The sequence below is a fragment of the Emys orbicularis genome, chromosome 4 (assembly GCF_028017835.1).
Source record: "Emys orbicularis isolate rEmyOrb1 chromosome 4, rEmyOrb1.hap1, whole genome shotgun sequence".
NCBI classification, from domain to species: domain Eukaryota; kingdom Metazoa; phylum Chordata; order Testudines; family Emydidae; genus Emys; species Emys orbicularis.
The window spans coordinates 12,972,318-12,985,859 of NC_088686.1; the positions used below are offsets into that span (position 1 = coordinate 12,972,318).

A 13,542-nucleotide genomic window follows, 5' to 3' on the forward strand; every position below is an offset into this window, starting at 1 on the left:
TCCCCCTCCGGACGGTAGCCAGGATTCAGCACCTGTTGAGCTTTCTTCATGACCCAGCCACCACCCCGGGAAGCGGTAGAGGCACTCAGCACCTGGCAGTGCCGTCCACACCACACCACACTAAGGACATATTGTCCCTTCCGGTGCCGGCCAGTGAGGTGCCCCATTCGAGTGGTAAACCCACTTTGGGACCTCTCCAGCAGTCCCCAGCGGTGCGGCACCGCTCCCCGACACAGGGAGTGTGCCCCGCCAGCGCTCACCAGAACAGTGCCACCAACTCACCTGTCAGAGTTCCCGCGTCATTCCCTGGACTCTAGACCGTGTTCCCCGGGATCCGGCGTTGTTCGCTGGCTGTCTGGCGCAGACCTGTGGAGGCGGGCCACCAGTCCCCGGAGTGGCGGGATTGATCTCCAAGCTCGCGGCACTGCTCCGGAGAGTCCAGATACTGGTCCCCAGAGTCCCGTCGCTGCTTCACTGATACGGATCCCCATGGGCAAGGCGTCAATCCCCTGTGCCAGAATGTCGATCCTCCCGATCCACGGAACAGCACAGCTCTCAAAGCGCAAGGCGTCAATTGCTGAGGTACCGTCGCTGATCCACCGAACGACTACATGACGCCGGTCACCGGAAGCGCAGCACTGGGAACAGTCTTCCTGGTACATGGAGAACCATGGAGAGAGCCGCCAGGATCAGGGTAGACAGGCGGCATCAGCACCGTCCTGGTCCCCAAGACGTCTCTCCCTCAGGCTCAGAGAGTGAGGAGGAAGATCTACTGGCAGGACAGGGCCACCCACCGTTGTCGCTGACATTCCCATCAGGACCACCAGTGCCCACAGGTCGCCAAGGTCAATGGCTGGCTCCCTGGCAGCTATGGAACCCCTGGGGGTTTCCCCAACCATCACAATATCAGGCTCAGGGGCGTCTGAGAAGCAGTCGGCAACCGTCTCCTGACCACCCCCAGACTCAGAAGTAGAGTCAGACCAAAGTCCCCAGGGTCAGTCAGCCCCAGCTGGGCTCCCCTGGTGGAGGCCACAGCGGTGGCAGACCTGCCATTACCTGCCTCCTCATCCTCTTCGCCTAATGAGGCGATAGCAGGACCTTACCACATGGTCCCCCAGGATGATATAAAAGCACACCAGGAGTTTCTTAAGAGGGTGGCTTCGAACCTGGGGTTAGAGTCCGAGGAGTTGGCAGAACCCTCCGACTCCGCAGCCCCCTCCAGGGTGGCATTGCCAGTCCATGAGGGAGTGGTAAAGCTGAGCAAAGCCTTGTGGCAAACTCCCTGCTCCCCATTTCCAAGAGAGCGGAGAGAAAGTATATCGTCACTGCTAAAGGATTTGAGTACCTATATACACACCCTGCTCTTAGCTCACTGGTGGTATTGGCGGCCAATGAGCATGGTAGTCAGGGCCAACCAGGATTGACCCCCTAAGAATAAGGAGGCGAAGAGGCTTGATCTCTTTGGCAGAAAAATTTATTTGATGGCCAGCCTCCAGTTAAGAGTGGCCAACCATCAGGCCCTACTTGTCCGCTACGACTTTAACATTTGGCAGTCCATGGCCAAGTTTGCAGACTCGCTGCAGAGGAGTCCAGGAAGGAGTTCCTGGCTATTCTGGATGAGGGCAGAGCTGTGGCCAGGGCAGCCCTCCAAGCGGCCTCAGATGTGGCGGACTCCGCGGCCCGGACCATGGCTTTGGCCATTTCCATGAGGCGTGCGTCTTGGCTGCAGTTGTCGGGCCTGTCAGTGGAGGTTCAGCAATCCATCCAGGACCTCCCTTTTGACGGCCTGGCGCTGTTCATGGAACAAACAGAGAGCAAGTTACATGGCCTGAAAGACTCTAGGGCTACCTTGCGCTCGCTGGGCCTCTACACACCAGCTTCCATGAAAAAGCGGTTCAAACCTCCGCACTCCCACAGGTTCTGGAACCAATCCCGGACAGAGCCCTTCCACAGAAAGGGTAGGAGCTACAAGTGCTGGCAAGGCCAACAGCTGGCACCCTCAGCTCCCTCGAGCTCTGCCCGCAGTCAGCAGGGTAATAAGCAGTATTTTGAGGGTGCACTCAAGCCTGTGTCCTGGATCCAGCACCACTGCTTTTCTCCAACCGTCTGTCTCTCTTCCTCCCTGCCAGGGCTCCTATAACATTGGACCAGTGGGTCCTCAGCACAATAGCAGGGGGGTACACCCTCCAGTTTATTTCTACTCCTCCATCCGACCCCCCCCCCAACCCTCTTCAGGGACCCTTCTCACAAGCATCTGCTCCCTCAGGCGGTGCAGGGCCTTCTGCGAGTGGGAGCTGTGGAGGAAGTCCCTCTGCACTTGAGGGGGAAAGGATTTTACTCATGTTATTTTTTATCCCAAAGGCCAAGGAGGGGCTACAGCCCATTCTCGACCTGTGGAGCCTCAACAAGTATCTTAAGAAGTTGAAATTCTGCATTGTCTCCCTGGCCTCCATCATTCCTTCCCTGGATCCGGGAGACTGGTACGCTGCCCTCAACCTGAAAGATGCTTACTTTCACATATCGATCTTTCACAGACACAGAAGGTTCCTATGTTTCGTAGTTGGGACCACCCACTAGCAATTTGCAGTGCTCCCCTTTGGCCTAGTGACAGCACCAAGGGTGTTTACAAAGTGCATGTCGGTGGTGGCGGCCTACCTCAGACGTCGGGGTATCCAGATTTGTCCATACCTCAATGACTGGCTCATTAAGGCCTGTTTCAAGGTACAGGTTCAATGCAGCGTCGAGATGTTGCAAGCCACTTGTCAAGCTCTAGGCCTGTTGATAAATGAACAAAAATCAACATTGGTTCCGGTTCAAAGAATAGTTTATTGGAGCGGTCCTAGACTCTGCCAGAGCCTACGTGCCAGAGGCCAGGTTCAGGGCAATGTCAGATCTGATTGCCAAAGTCACGGCCCACCTGATCACCACTGCCCGGGTGTGCCTCAAATTATTGGGGCACATGGCTGCATGCACATATGTAGTTCGGCACGCGAGACTCAGACTACGCCCCCTCCAGATGTGACTGGCGTTGGTCTACTCCCCAGCCAGGTATCACCTGGACAAGCGCCTCACAATCATGCCATAGGTACTTACTTTCCTGCAATGGTGATCTGACCCGGCGCTAGTGTTGGAAGGTGTGCCATTTGTGAGCCCATGGTCTCCCTGATATCGGATGCGTCTTGACCTCAGATGGGGAACGCATCTCAGTACACTGCGAACGCAGGGGATATGGTCACCCGTGGGACTTCTGCATCCAACATGCAATCCACGCTAGAACCCTCACACCTCCCCGGTGTCCGGAACATGCTAGTTGTGGTCCCTCCACTCGGATGTTGTCAGGACGCTCTTCCAGAAGTGGGGAAAAACTCCCGGCACTGGTGCATGTGGCGAGCACACCACACCTACAATGGAATGGACATGAACAACACATCTTGAAGAACATCTTGAAGAACAACAGTTATGAAAGGTAGCCGTCTTTTTTCTTTTGTATGTGAGGGAAGTTCAAGATGAACTGCACTGACTTTTATTTGATAAGGTCTTTATAAATCATTGGAAGAACTTTTCTGAGACCAGCAGAAAGGGGTGAGGCCAAGCCAGATGGGTTACTAGGCAAAGAGTTCAATTCCCTCTACATCCACTACAGAGCAAGGCAACCCACGTTTAAAGGACTAGTAGAGATGTTAGTCACAGAAATGAAATATTTGTATATCAAATTCTCCATTTTCATTTCTAGATGCAATAGTATTATTTGCTTCTGGGGCTACTTTCTAATTGTCCTTCTCTACTGATCTTTTACCCTATATTATTTCTGATTTTGAAGAATGTTTCTTTTTCTTTCTTTGTTGTTCCTTTCAGCATTGTTTGTCATTAGTAGGAACATCAACTGTTTGGGAAAAACCACTGAACCTTGAACTCAGACTTGTTTCAATGAAGGAAGAACTCATTTTTAAATATTTTGCCTTAGAAATTGTTAGCTTGTAAGCTATTGCCTCCCTTTCTGTTACTGACTTGGGATCTGAAACTTTTATCTGTTTACAAATATTTATAGTTCGCATTTCAACTACAGTTTACACCAAAAAATATGAAAGAAAAATGAAAGGAAAACAAAGGGTAGGTTACACCAAGTGAGACTGAAGCTTCCAAGTTTAGGTCAAAACCACTTGTAACTCATGCTTACACAGTGTACTTTGTAGCCCATCCAGTCTGCTTATGGAGGTTTATTAGTTGCTACAGCCTTTGAACTAAGGAGTCTGGGTTCTTTGCTCAACCAGTAGAGGCTCATACTTTTAGATCCAGAGGTCACAGGTTCAAATCCCTGCAGAGGACTATTTGTGCAAAACAACTGACTGTTTTAACCATAAATTCCTCCCTTTCAATTGTAACTCAGGCCAGGCTCACTAGAAGCTTGGCCCAAGTTTGCTGAAGGACTTCTGGGTTTATAACGAAAGCAGCCAAGTTTTGCACAAGTTTTTCAGTCATGAAAATAGAAGTGTGAGCATTTGCAGAGCAACTTGCCCTAGTTGTGGTGTTTTTATTGTTTGTATTCCAGTAGGAGCTAGAAGTCCCTGTCAAGATTAGAGCCCCTCTCAAATGTGCGCGCGCACACACACACTGAAAAGACAGTCCCTGCCCCAAACAGCATAGGTATATGGAAGTCCTGGCCTCACCTCCAGCAGTGTGAAATAATCAGGAAGGAAGAACAGTAGGAATCAGGAAGAGATAATTTGATCCCATTAAATTCTTCATTGTATCACAGATGTCTGATAAATGTATATATTTTTAATGTAAATTCCAAAGCTCTGTGGATATGGGGAAAGCAGTGGACGTGATATACCTTGACTTTAGCAAAGCTTTTGATACGGTGTCCCACAGTATTCTTGCCAGTAAGTTAAAGAAGTATGGGCTGGATGAATGGACTGTAAGGTAGATAGAAAGCTGGCTAGATCATTGGGCTCAGTGAGTAGTGATCAATGGCTTGATGTCTAGTTGGCAGCCGGTATCAAGCGGAGTGCCCCAGGGGTCGGTTGTGGGGCTGGTTTTGTTCAACATCTTCATTAATGATCTGGATGATGGGATAGATTGCACCCTCAGCAAGTTCGCGGATCACACTAAGCTGGACGGAGAGGTAGATACACTGGAGGGTAGGGATAGGATCCTGAGTGACCTAGACAAATTGGAGGATTGGGTCAAAAGAAATCTGACAAGAGTCCTGCACTTAGGATTGAAGAATCCCATGCACAGCTACAGACAGGGGACCGACTGGCTAAGCGGCAGTTCTGCAGAAAAGGACCTGGGGATTACCTTGGACGAGAAGCTGGATATGAGTCAACAGTGTGCCCTTTTTGCCAAGAAGGCTAATGGCATATTGGGCTGCATTAGCAGGAGCATTGCCAGCAGATCGAAGGAAGTGATTATTTCCCTCTATTCGGCACTGGTGAGGCCACATTTGGAGTATTGCATCCAGTTCTGGGCCCTGGACTACAGAAAGGATGTGGACAAATTGGAGAGAGAGTCCAGCGGAGGGCAACGAAAATGATTAGAGGGCTGGGACACATGACTTATGAGGAGAGGCTGAGGGAAATGGGCTTATTTAGTCTGCAGAAGAGAAGAGTGAGGGCGGGATTTGATAGCAGCCTTCAACTACCTGAAGGGGGGTTCAAAAGAGGATGGAGCTAGGCTGTTCTCAGTGGATGGCAGATGACAGAACAAGGAATTAATGGTCTCAAGTTGCAGTGGGGGAGGTCTAGATTGGATATTAGGAAAATCTATTTCACTAGGAGGATGGTGAAGCACTGGAATGGGTTACCTCGGGAGGTGGTGGAATCTCCATCCTTCGAGGTTTTTAAGGCCCGGCTTGACAAAGCCCTGGCTGGGATGATTTAGTTGGGGTTGGTCCTGCTTTGAGCAGGGGTTGGACTAGGTGACCTCCTGAGGTCTCTTCCAACCCTAATCTTCTATGATTCTATAATCTAGGTTCCACTCCTGTCATCATTCAGGGGGAATTCCCATCTAAATCAGCAAGAGTTCATCCTGAATAAAGACTGCAAGATTAGGCCCCATAGCTTGCTTTCCTTTTTTACATGTGATGTTTATTAAAAAATATTCTTCTCAAACAATGGAGAGTAACTTCATTTGGTATGATGGAATTATTTGAGAAACTGTTGATAACCACTCTGTTTGTGCATTTCATTGTCATTACTGGATGTAGGGATTAGAATATCGTATTCTATATCCTATACTATATAAGTGTAGCATCTTGAGACCATATGATTCATTCTTCTCTTCTACACTATGGTTCCAACTCTATAAGTGATAACATTCCAGGAGCATTGAATTATGTAGTCAGTATATGGAAGTACAGATAGACATACAGCTAAATTGAAAATATTGCTACTTATAATTAGCCACATAAGTGACTAACCACTGTAGGATATGTTCTCTTTTCAATTTTGCATGCAAACTGCTTGGATCAAGATGAGACTGTTTCCCATCTTATAGTTTAGTCCAGCAAATCTGGGATAAGTTTTGATTTTATGGAATAGAATCCTTCTTGTGTTTCCATACTTGGTAACTCTTCACTTCTACCAGATATTGGGGATTGGGGTTGGGGATTGGTCCCGCTTTGAGCAGGGGGCTGGACTAGATGACCTCCTGAGGTCCCTTCCAACCTTGATAGTCTATGATTCTATGATTCTATATTAAAATGAGTGCTTTTACAACACAGATTCCCAGGGAGACATGGATCGGACACATATTGAGCCCAATATGTACCTCACATTGTTACTTAAAGGTAAGAGCCACAGGTGAAGTGTTTTGCTATCTATAGCTATTAAGTCACATTCTTTGAGTTCATTTGGCTTTCTTTTTCTTAACAGTCACTATCCTAAAAGAACCTAACAACATACATGCTCTCTATTCTTGTTAAAGGTCTTTGCAAATATAACCCAGATGTAAAGCTTTGTTGTGCACAAAACAAACAAACAAAAAAAAGGCAAAGAGGAGATGAGGGGAAACCAAAAGCAAAAGGTTTTAAAAAGTTACTTCCCTTTAGGAGGTTTATAACATGTTGAATTAAAGAGCCGCAGGTGTTGTATTCAGAGCACTGGGAATAGCACTTGATAATGCCACATGAGGGATGTTATTTGTTGAGACAGGACAGTGTTTAAACTTTGAAGTCAGTATTAAACAAAGTGAAGCAGCTGGAATCTGGCATACGAAGAAACAAGTCATTCATATGAACTATTGCTATTAAGGGAACAAGAGGTACTGCATTGGAGTTGTTTTTATAGATGCCTGAAAGTTTACTCTAGGACTTAGCTGTTTTACTTTTGCATTAAATTATACATTTGTAAAGCAAGCATCCAAGCTTCGGTGGATGAGTGGTTGGGTGGAAGGTTTTGCAACAAATATGAAGGGAGTGATAGAAATAGTTTTTGTATCTGTATGGTAGTAATTTGTACCCCAGTCCTTCAAACTGTTCCATGAGTCGACCCCTATATATTGCAGGTTGCCACAGGGGTCCACTTTTAGAGATCCACTCGCAGGATTGAGACCCTGGTTGGGTTTCTCATTTAAGAGAATTCTTGATTTAAAATACCAGTCTTACTAACTGTCCCTGGAAGAACAGCACGGGACTAAAAGGATAAAGCATACGTTTTTATTTGGCTTAAAAAAATCAGATTTGTTTAGTTTTTTCTTTTGCCAAATAGAAAAAAATGATTTAAACATTTTTTTCTTTGTTCCTAATGTTGACATATGGTGTTAGTAACCAAACCTCTCTCCAGTCTGTTTGATTCCTGCTCGAATTGGCACAAGTTCCTGATGCACAGTATGCTGTATACGAAGTGTGTATGTGCAAATACATTTCACACAGAAATTTTTTTATGACCGGCCATGGATTGAAATAGATAATTTTCATGTCCCGTTGAGTTAGAATCTTGAAATTTAGTACTGAACATTAATTTGTTATAGACTGCTGAGTACAAGGAAAAAAACTCCCAAATCTGAAAACTGACCTTTCCGTCACAGGGTCACCAAAATGTTGTCAGTCATTGTTATTGAATTTCAGCCAATCAAAGGCTCTTACATGGATGTTAACAGTATCAATTTCCAAAAATTATGTTAATGTATTCTATGAGATGGTGATGATGACTGGAGAAATGAAGGACACCGGTTCTTCTTCTTGGGTTTTAACATGGAAAATGTCTCTAAATATGTTTAAGTAGGTGTTTATAAAACTAAATAGAGACTTCCAGATCTTCTAAACAGGCAAAAGCTGCTGAACTTGTGATAAGAATAATGCTTAGTTACCTGATTTACTGTGTTTTTATGGAATAGTGAAATTCTCCATTCAATTTTTATATACTATACTCCACTACGAGTTGCATATTTATGAATGAAGGATGTTTAAGATGAAAGCCTCTATTTATTGATCATAAGCTGTTCTGATAAAATAATAAAACAAAATGCCACATCATTAAAATAGGAGCTTGCCAAAGGTTTTATGCAGGCACAAATACTGATAACTAGATCCAGCCAAAAGGCAGATATAGCTCTTAGCAAGTGTGTATGTTGTATGTATTTGCAGATATATAAGCACACAAGCATATGTGCTCTGTGTGTGTGTATTTACATATAGGTGTGGTTTGTGTGTGCACATGCATATGAGTTGCTTATATAATGTATGCACCAGGCACATTAGAGGTCAGATTTAGAAAGAGTTGACAATAATAAAACACAGACGAGGGTAACTTAATAGTTGTGCTTTAGGCCAACATAGACTTAGAATACCAACAGCTTTGGAAACTTGCAGTCATGAAGCAAGATCTCAAACTTTCCTGAAACAGGATATCCATAAACCTTCATATTTAAAATGTTGAAAGTATAGATAAAACATTTTCTGCACATGTCTAATGTATACGGTAGAAAACATTATGTCTCGAAAATAAATCATTGTTCTTTACACATGGCACATTTTAAATGGATCTTTAAAAAAATAAATAGAAGATAGTGAAATAGCTGAGAATATTTCTGTGGACCAATTAGAATGTATTATTCTATTGGTTTCTGTATGTACATTACGCGTTTTATATCAAACACAAAATTGGACTCTAGTATGTCTGCAAAACATATTACAGCATATGTTAGGAAGAACTTAGACTGGTACGGTCTTTCAGCACCCCAGCTTCAAACACTTGGCAGGTTAGATGAAGTTATTGCAAACCCCTGGCATCAGGGAATATTCTTTTTTAACAAACCTGAAAACAGCTGTTGAAACAATGACATCATGGAATAGTGGCATGACTGTGGAAATTATTAACAAAGTCAAGCTTTGAAAGCATCAAACTACATATAATATAGGTAGAGTATACAAAGGTTTGCTTTAGTGTTTATGGATGATTTACAAAGTTTCCTTAGGCATCACACTTTCACATTTTAAGTCCATACTAGCTTAGTTTCTGTCCAACTGAACAGTCACACTTTTTTTACTTCCCATTTTTCATAACCAGTTTCTTTTTTTTAAGCAGCCCCTAGTTGCATCAAGTGAGCCCTTTCTGAAAAATAACTTCATATATAATATATATGATGTGTGCAACTTTTTAGCATTTCCAAAAGTGTCCTTTTAAACAGTCTTCAGAAGATGTACAACTTCTTGCATGTACTCATTGTGGGTTAGGTTTGCTTAGGGCTTATGCCAATATAAACCTTGGCAGATGTACTTTGCAGAGGAAAGACAGCAGGGGAATGAGGCTGTTTGTGCAAAGTCTCAGGGTGGGGGTGGGTGTAAAGGGGCATCAGTGCCTGAAGAGTGAATTGGATTGGAAAGGGGGTGTCACCATAGCAGCCAGGTAACTCGCTGACTTAATGGCAACTCTGAAAAAGGGATAGTGGTATCTCCGCCTTACTTCTACAGGGGCCAGCCTTCCTGAGGTGCAAAAAGTTTAGCTGGCAAAGATTGCTCCCTGTATTGGATTTACTGAGTTTGGCCATAAATGTGTTTGACCTCCTTGGAAGTTGGCAGCCACTGTAGACCGAAAAGCACTAGATGAAATTTTATATTCGCAGTGGTTTTTATTCCATCACTGGTCAGTTTAATTAGCAATTTAAGTATGTTTTGGCACGTTCAAGTGAAAGCAGGGTGTTGCTGCGTTGTCATAATAGATAAGCCAGATAAGCCTGACAAATATTTTATGTGTGGAATTGAGAGAATGGAGTTCTAATTGCCGAGGCTGTCGGAGAACAAGGGAAGATCACTAATGTACTGTGTCATGTTAGTAGAAAAACAAACTCCGCCAGGGATTTCACTGTCACACTCACCAAAACAAGGATACTTTCAGCTTGCCTCTAGGAAGTTTGGGTTTTGTTACTAAACCCTTTATTTTACAAAGTGACATTGAGTTCACAAAATGCTATGTAAGTAATGAAGCTTATGGTAGCTTGACAGTATTGATTGGCTGCAGGAGGGTGGTTCCTCCCTGCCCTAGATTTTAACTTTTGACTAATGACCTGAGGTACTTATGGGAGGCCTTTGTCCACACGTTTAAATCTGTGCTGCAGTTGCTGTAAAGCAGATAGATGTAAATTGAATTTATTCAGTAACTGGTTTCTTCATATACTCTAAAGACTAAATATGTGTTAAAAGAATTTACTTTAGAGGCTCATTCCATAGTATGTTGATCAGATTAATTTGCCACTTGTTTCATTGTTTCCACAATGATGAGGAGATGATCTTGAACTTCCCATATCCCTTATTTTTAATTTTAAACTAACAGAAAAATAGAGTTCAGAAATAGCTTTTAAAAATTACTACTGTGGGGATTCTATCTCTCTCTCTCTCTTCTCACCCCCCCACCCCCCCCCGAAGTCCTGTTTATTTGGGAGAGCTGTAGTATGGACAACAGTTAAATCTGTAATATTGTCTGTTTTTCTCACTGATACTGAAAGAGATTAATTTGAGGTCCTGAATTGTGTGCCATTAATTGCCGCCATCTCCCATCCTGAGGAAGATCCCAAACAGTTAGTGGTATGGTGCCAAAGAACAGTGAAAGCTAGAAGATATCTAAGGGCAGAGAGACCATCTTCCAATCATTCAGTATTTTATTTTATTTTTTGCCTCCTCTCCTGGAAGCATGGAGCCTAGTTAACGTTTTGAATCCAGATCCTCCTTTCCCTCTAGCACCTACTTAATGAGGTTAGACAAGAAGAAGGGTGACTCTGAGAAGAGGGACCAAAACAGGAAGAACCCAGCTAAGAAAGCTTAGACTTAGCATCACATGGTGACTGTGCAACAATTGTGTGTGCTACGCATCCTGAAAAGAGGCTTGGGGAGCTTGCTCCAAGGGATCCTTCCCCAACTCTGCACACCCCCACTGGCAGGAGGAATGTCTGAGAGAATACTTCACGGGGCCCATCACCAATTGTCAGCATCCTTCCCTTTGGAGGGATAATGGCTCTCACTCCCCTTAATCTCTCTGTACCAGAGTGGGTGGTTTAATTCTCATGCTGTTTTGGAGTCCAGTTCTGCTTCCACTGCATGTTAGCACTCTCATTGTAGACTGGTTCGTGGCTCCACCTTCTGCTGCCCCGTCCTGTTTTCTTCCCATAGCTCAATTTTGCCTACACTTTCTTCCCTCCCATCCTCTGGTGTCTGGGCGCAGGTATTTTCTCCCTCTCCAGCTTTTCAGCACTGCAGCAGGCTTTCCCTGCTGCTCAGCACAAAGTGCAGCTATACACTCTTAAGGGCTTGCTTCCCATAGTGGTCTCCCACTGCTGTACAGTGCCAGCTTGACTGCTGCCTGGGATTTCACTCTGCCGGGGTATTTACACCTCCTGGGGTGAGAGGGTTGAGATCACGACAGAGGAAAACTCAAGCTGTTGCTTCACACTTGAGTCCCACCCTACCAGGTAGACATAGATAGTGGAGGCACACTCAGCTGGTAGAGTTCCCCAGGCCTTCTTTTACCTAAGCCACCTCCTGTCAGACTGCTTGTTACATTTACTCTTTGGCTGGAACCTTCCACTGGATGGAAGAAAAGAGGGATGAATGACAAGAGGCTAACGTAGGGCTTGTTCATCCACTCAGGGAAGGGGATGCTGGAAGGATGGTTTCCCTACAAGGGCAGAGTTAAGGCAGTGTTTGGTCTGTAATGTAGGGTATTTGAGATAGTGATAGAGTGTATCCCTGTGGGAGAAGAAGTAGAGTGTATCTACTGTTAGTTATTTTAACTTTTCGTTTCCTTGCTTTTTTTAAATTTTTGTCAGATATGCTGGGTGTCGCAACTTTAACTGTTTCATAAGTCTTTTGGCATGTGACTATATAAGATACAGATTTTTATATTTTACTTACACACACACACACACACACACACTCTCTCTCTCTCTCTCTCTCTCTCTCTCTCTCTCTCTCTCTCTCTCTCTCTCTCTCTCTCTCTATATATATATATATATATATATATATATATATATATATCTCTATATGTGTGTGAGTGCCTTATAAAGAAATGTAGTGGCTGAATTAAGACCACACTGGGAAATATGAGACAAAGATGTAGCTGGCTGTGTAACACATCCAGCCTATGTTTTGCCATATGTCTATCCTTGACATAAGAGTATGTATCCTTATATCCATAAGATGATGCAATAAGGTGATAGCTTTAGTACGTTTGAAATTGTTATATTTGGACTGTAAAAAACCGTAATTACCGTTATTTTGCCTTTTATTTTAGGAGAGGAAACTGTACCACATTTAAGTTCACTGACTTCTCCAGCGAAGATGTCAGTGATGCTGCCTTCCATGAATATAGATGACCAGTCGCAAAGTATCAGTACGGTACATGGGGATTCAGACTCTTCAGGAACAGATACATTTTAAAACATGGGGTTTTTATTAACAGTCACATATCTGAAAATTTTCTAGGGAAGTATTTTGTCTAGCTAGTGTTATAATCCATATATTTTTGGCATGAAATCTCTCAGTACTGTTTATTTTCTACTTACTGTTTTTTGTAATTTTGTATTCATCGGAATGTAAATCTAGAAAATTATTTTGTTGTGAATATATAAAGTATTTTAAACAAAAATAAAAGAATGTAATTTTTCAGCATTACTGGGATTAAATGGCCCTCACTCTGATTTATTTGAAAATGCATTTATATGTTGAGTATTTGAGTATGAAGGGGATCTGTATTATAGACCTCTTTAATTCCCTGGCAAAATTCCCATTGATTTCAATGGGTAAAGGATTGGGGCCTATCGTATGTCTCAAAGGCCTTTGAAATTATTTTGATCTCTATGAAGAATTATACAAATCAATGGGATTTCTTGACAGTTCTTTTGAAAGAAACAGGCTAAACCACAACACAGCAAAAAAGGAAACACAGCTTTGGAGAGGAAGAACACATAAATGACTCTGCCATAAGTTGAATATGCTGGTTAGCTGGTCATCATAACAGAATGGATTTTCAGTTATTGAAAAGGGGAGTTTGGAAGTAAAATATATTTGAAAACCAAGTATTGAAAGAAGATTATGTTCTTAAATATGTT

The 13,542-nt window shown here is 43.6% G+C and overlaps 1 protein-coding gene across 1 annotated transcript in view; it reads left to right on the forward strand.

The window, feature by feature from the left end:
* Nucleotides 1-13,086, forward strand: part of KIAA0586 (KIAA0586 ortholog) — a 114,645-nt gene extending 101,559 nt beyond the window's left edge. Inside the window, exons 32-33 of the mRNA XM_065402626.1 lie at nucleotides 6,725-6,790; nucleotides 12,726-13,086. Coding sequence (XP_065258698.1) covers nucleotides 6,725-6,790; nucleotides 12,726-12,871 — 212 coding nt within the window. The 3' untranslated portion in view covers nucleotides 12,872-13,086. The remainder of the gene's footprint in view (nucleotides 1-6,724; nucleotides 6,791-12,725) is intronic.
* The last annotated feature ends 456 nt before the right edge of the window (nucleotides 13,087-13,542 follow it).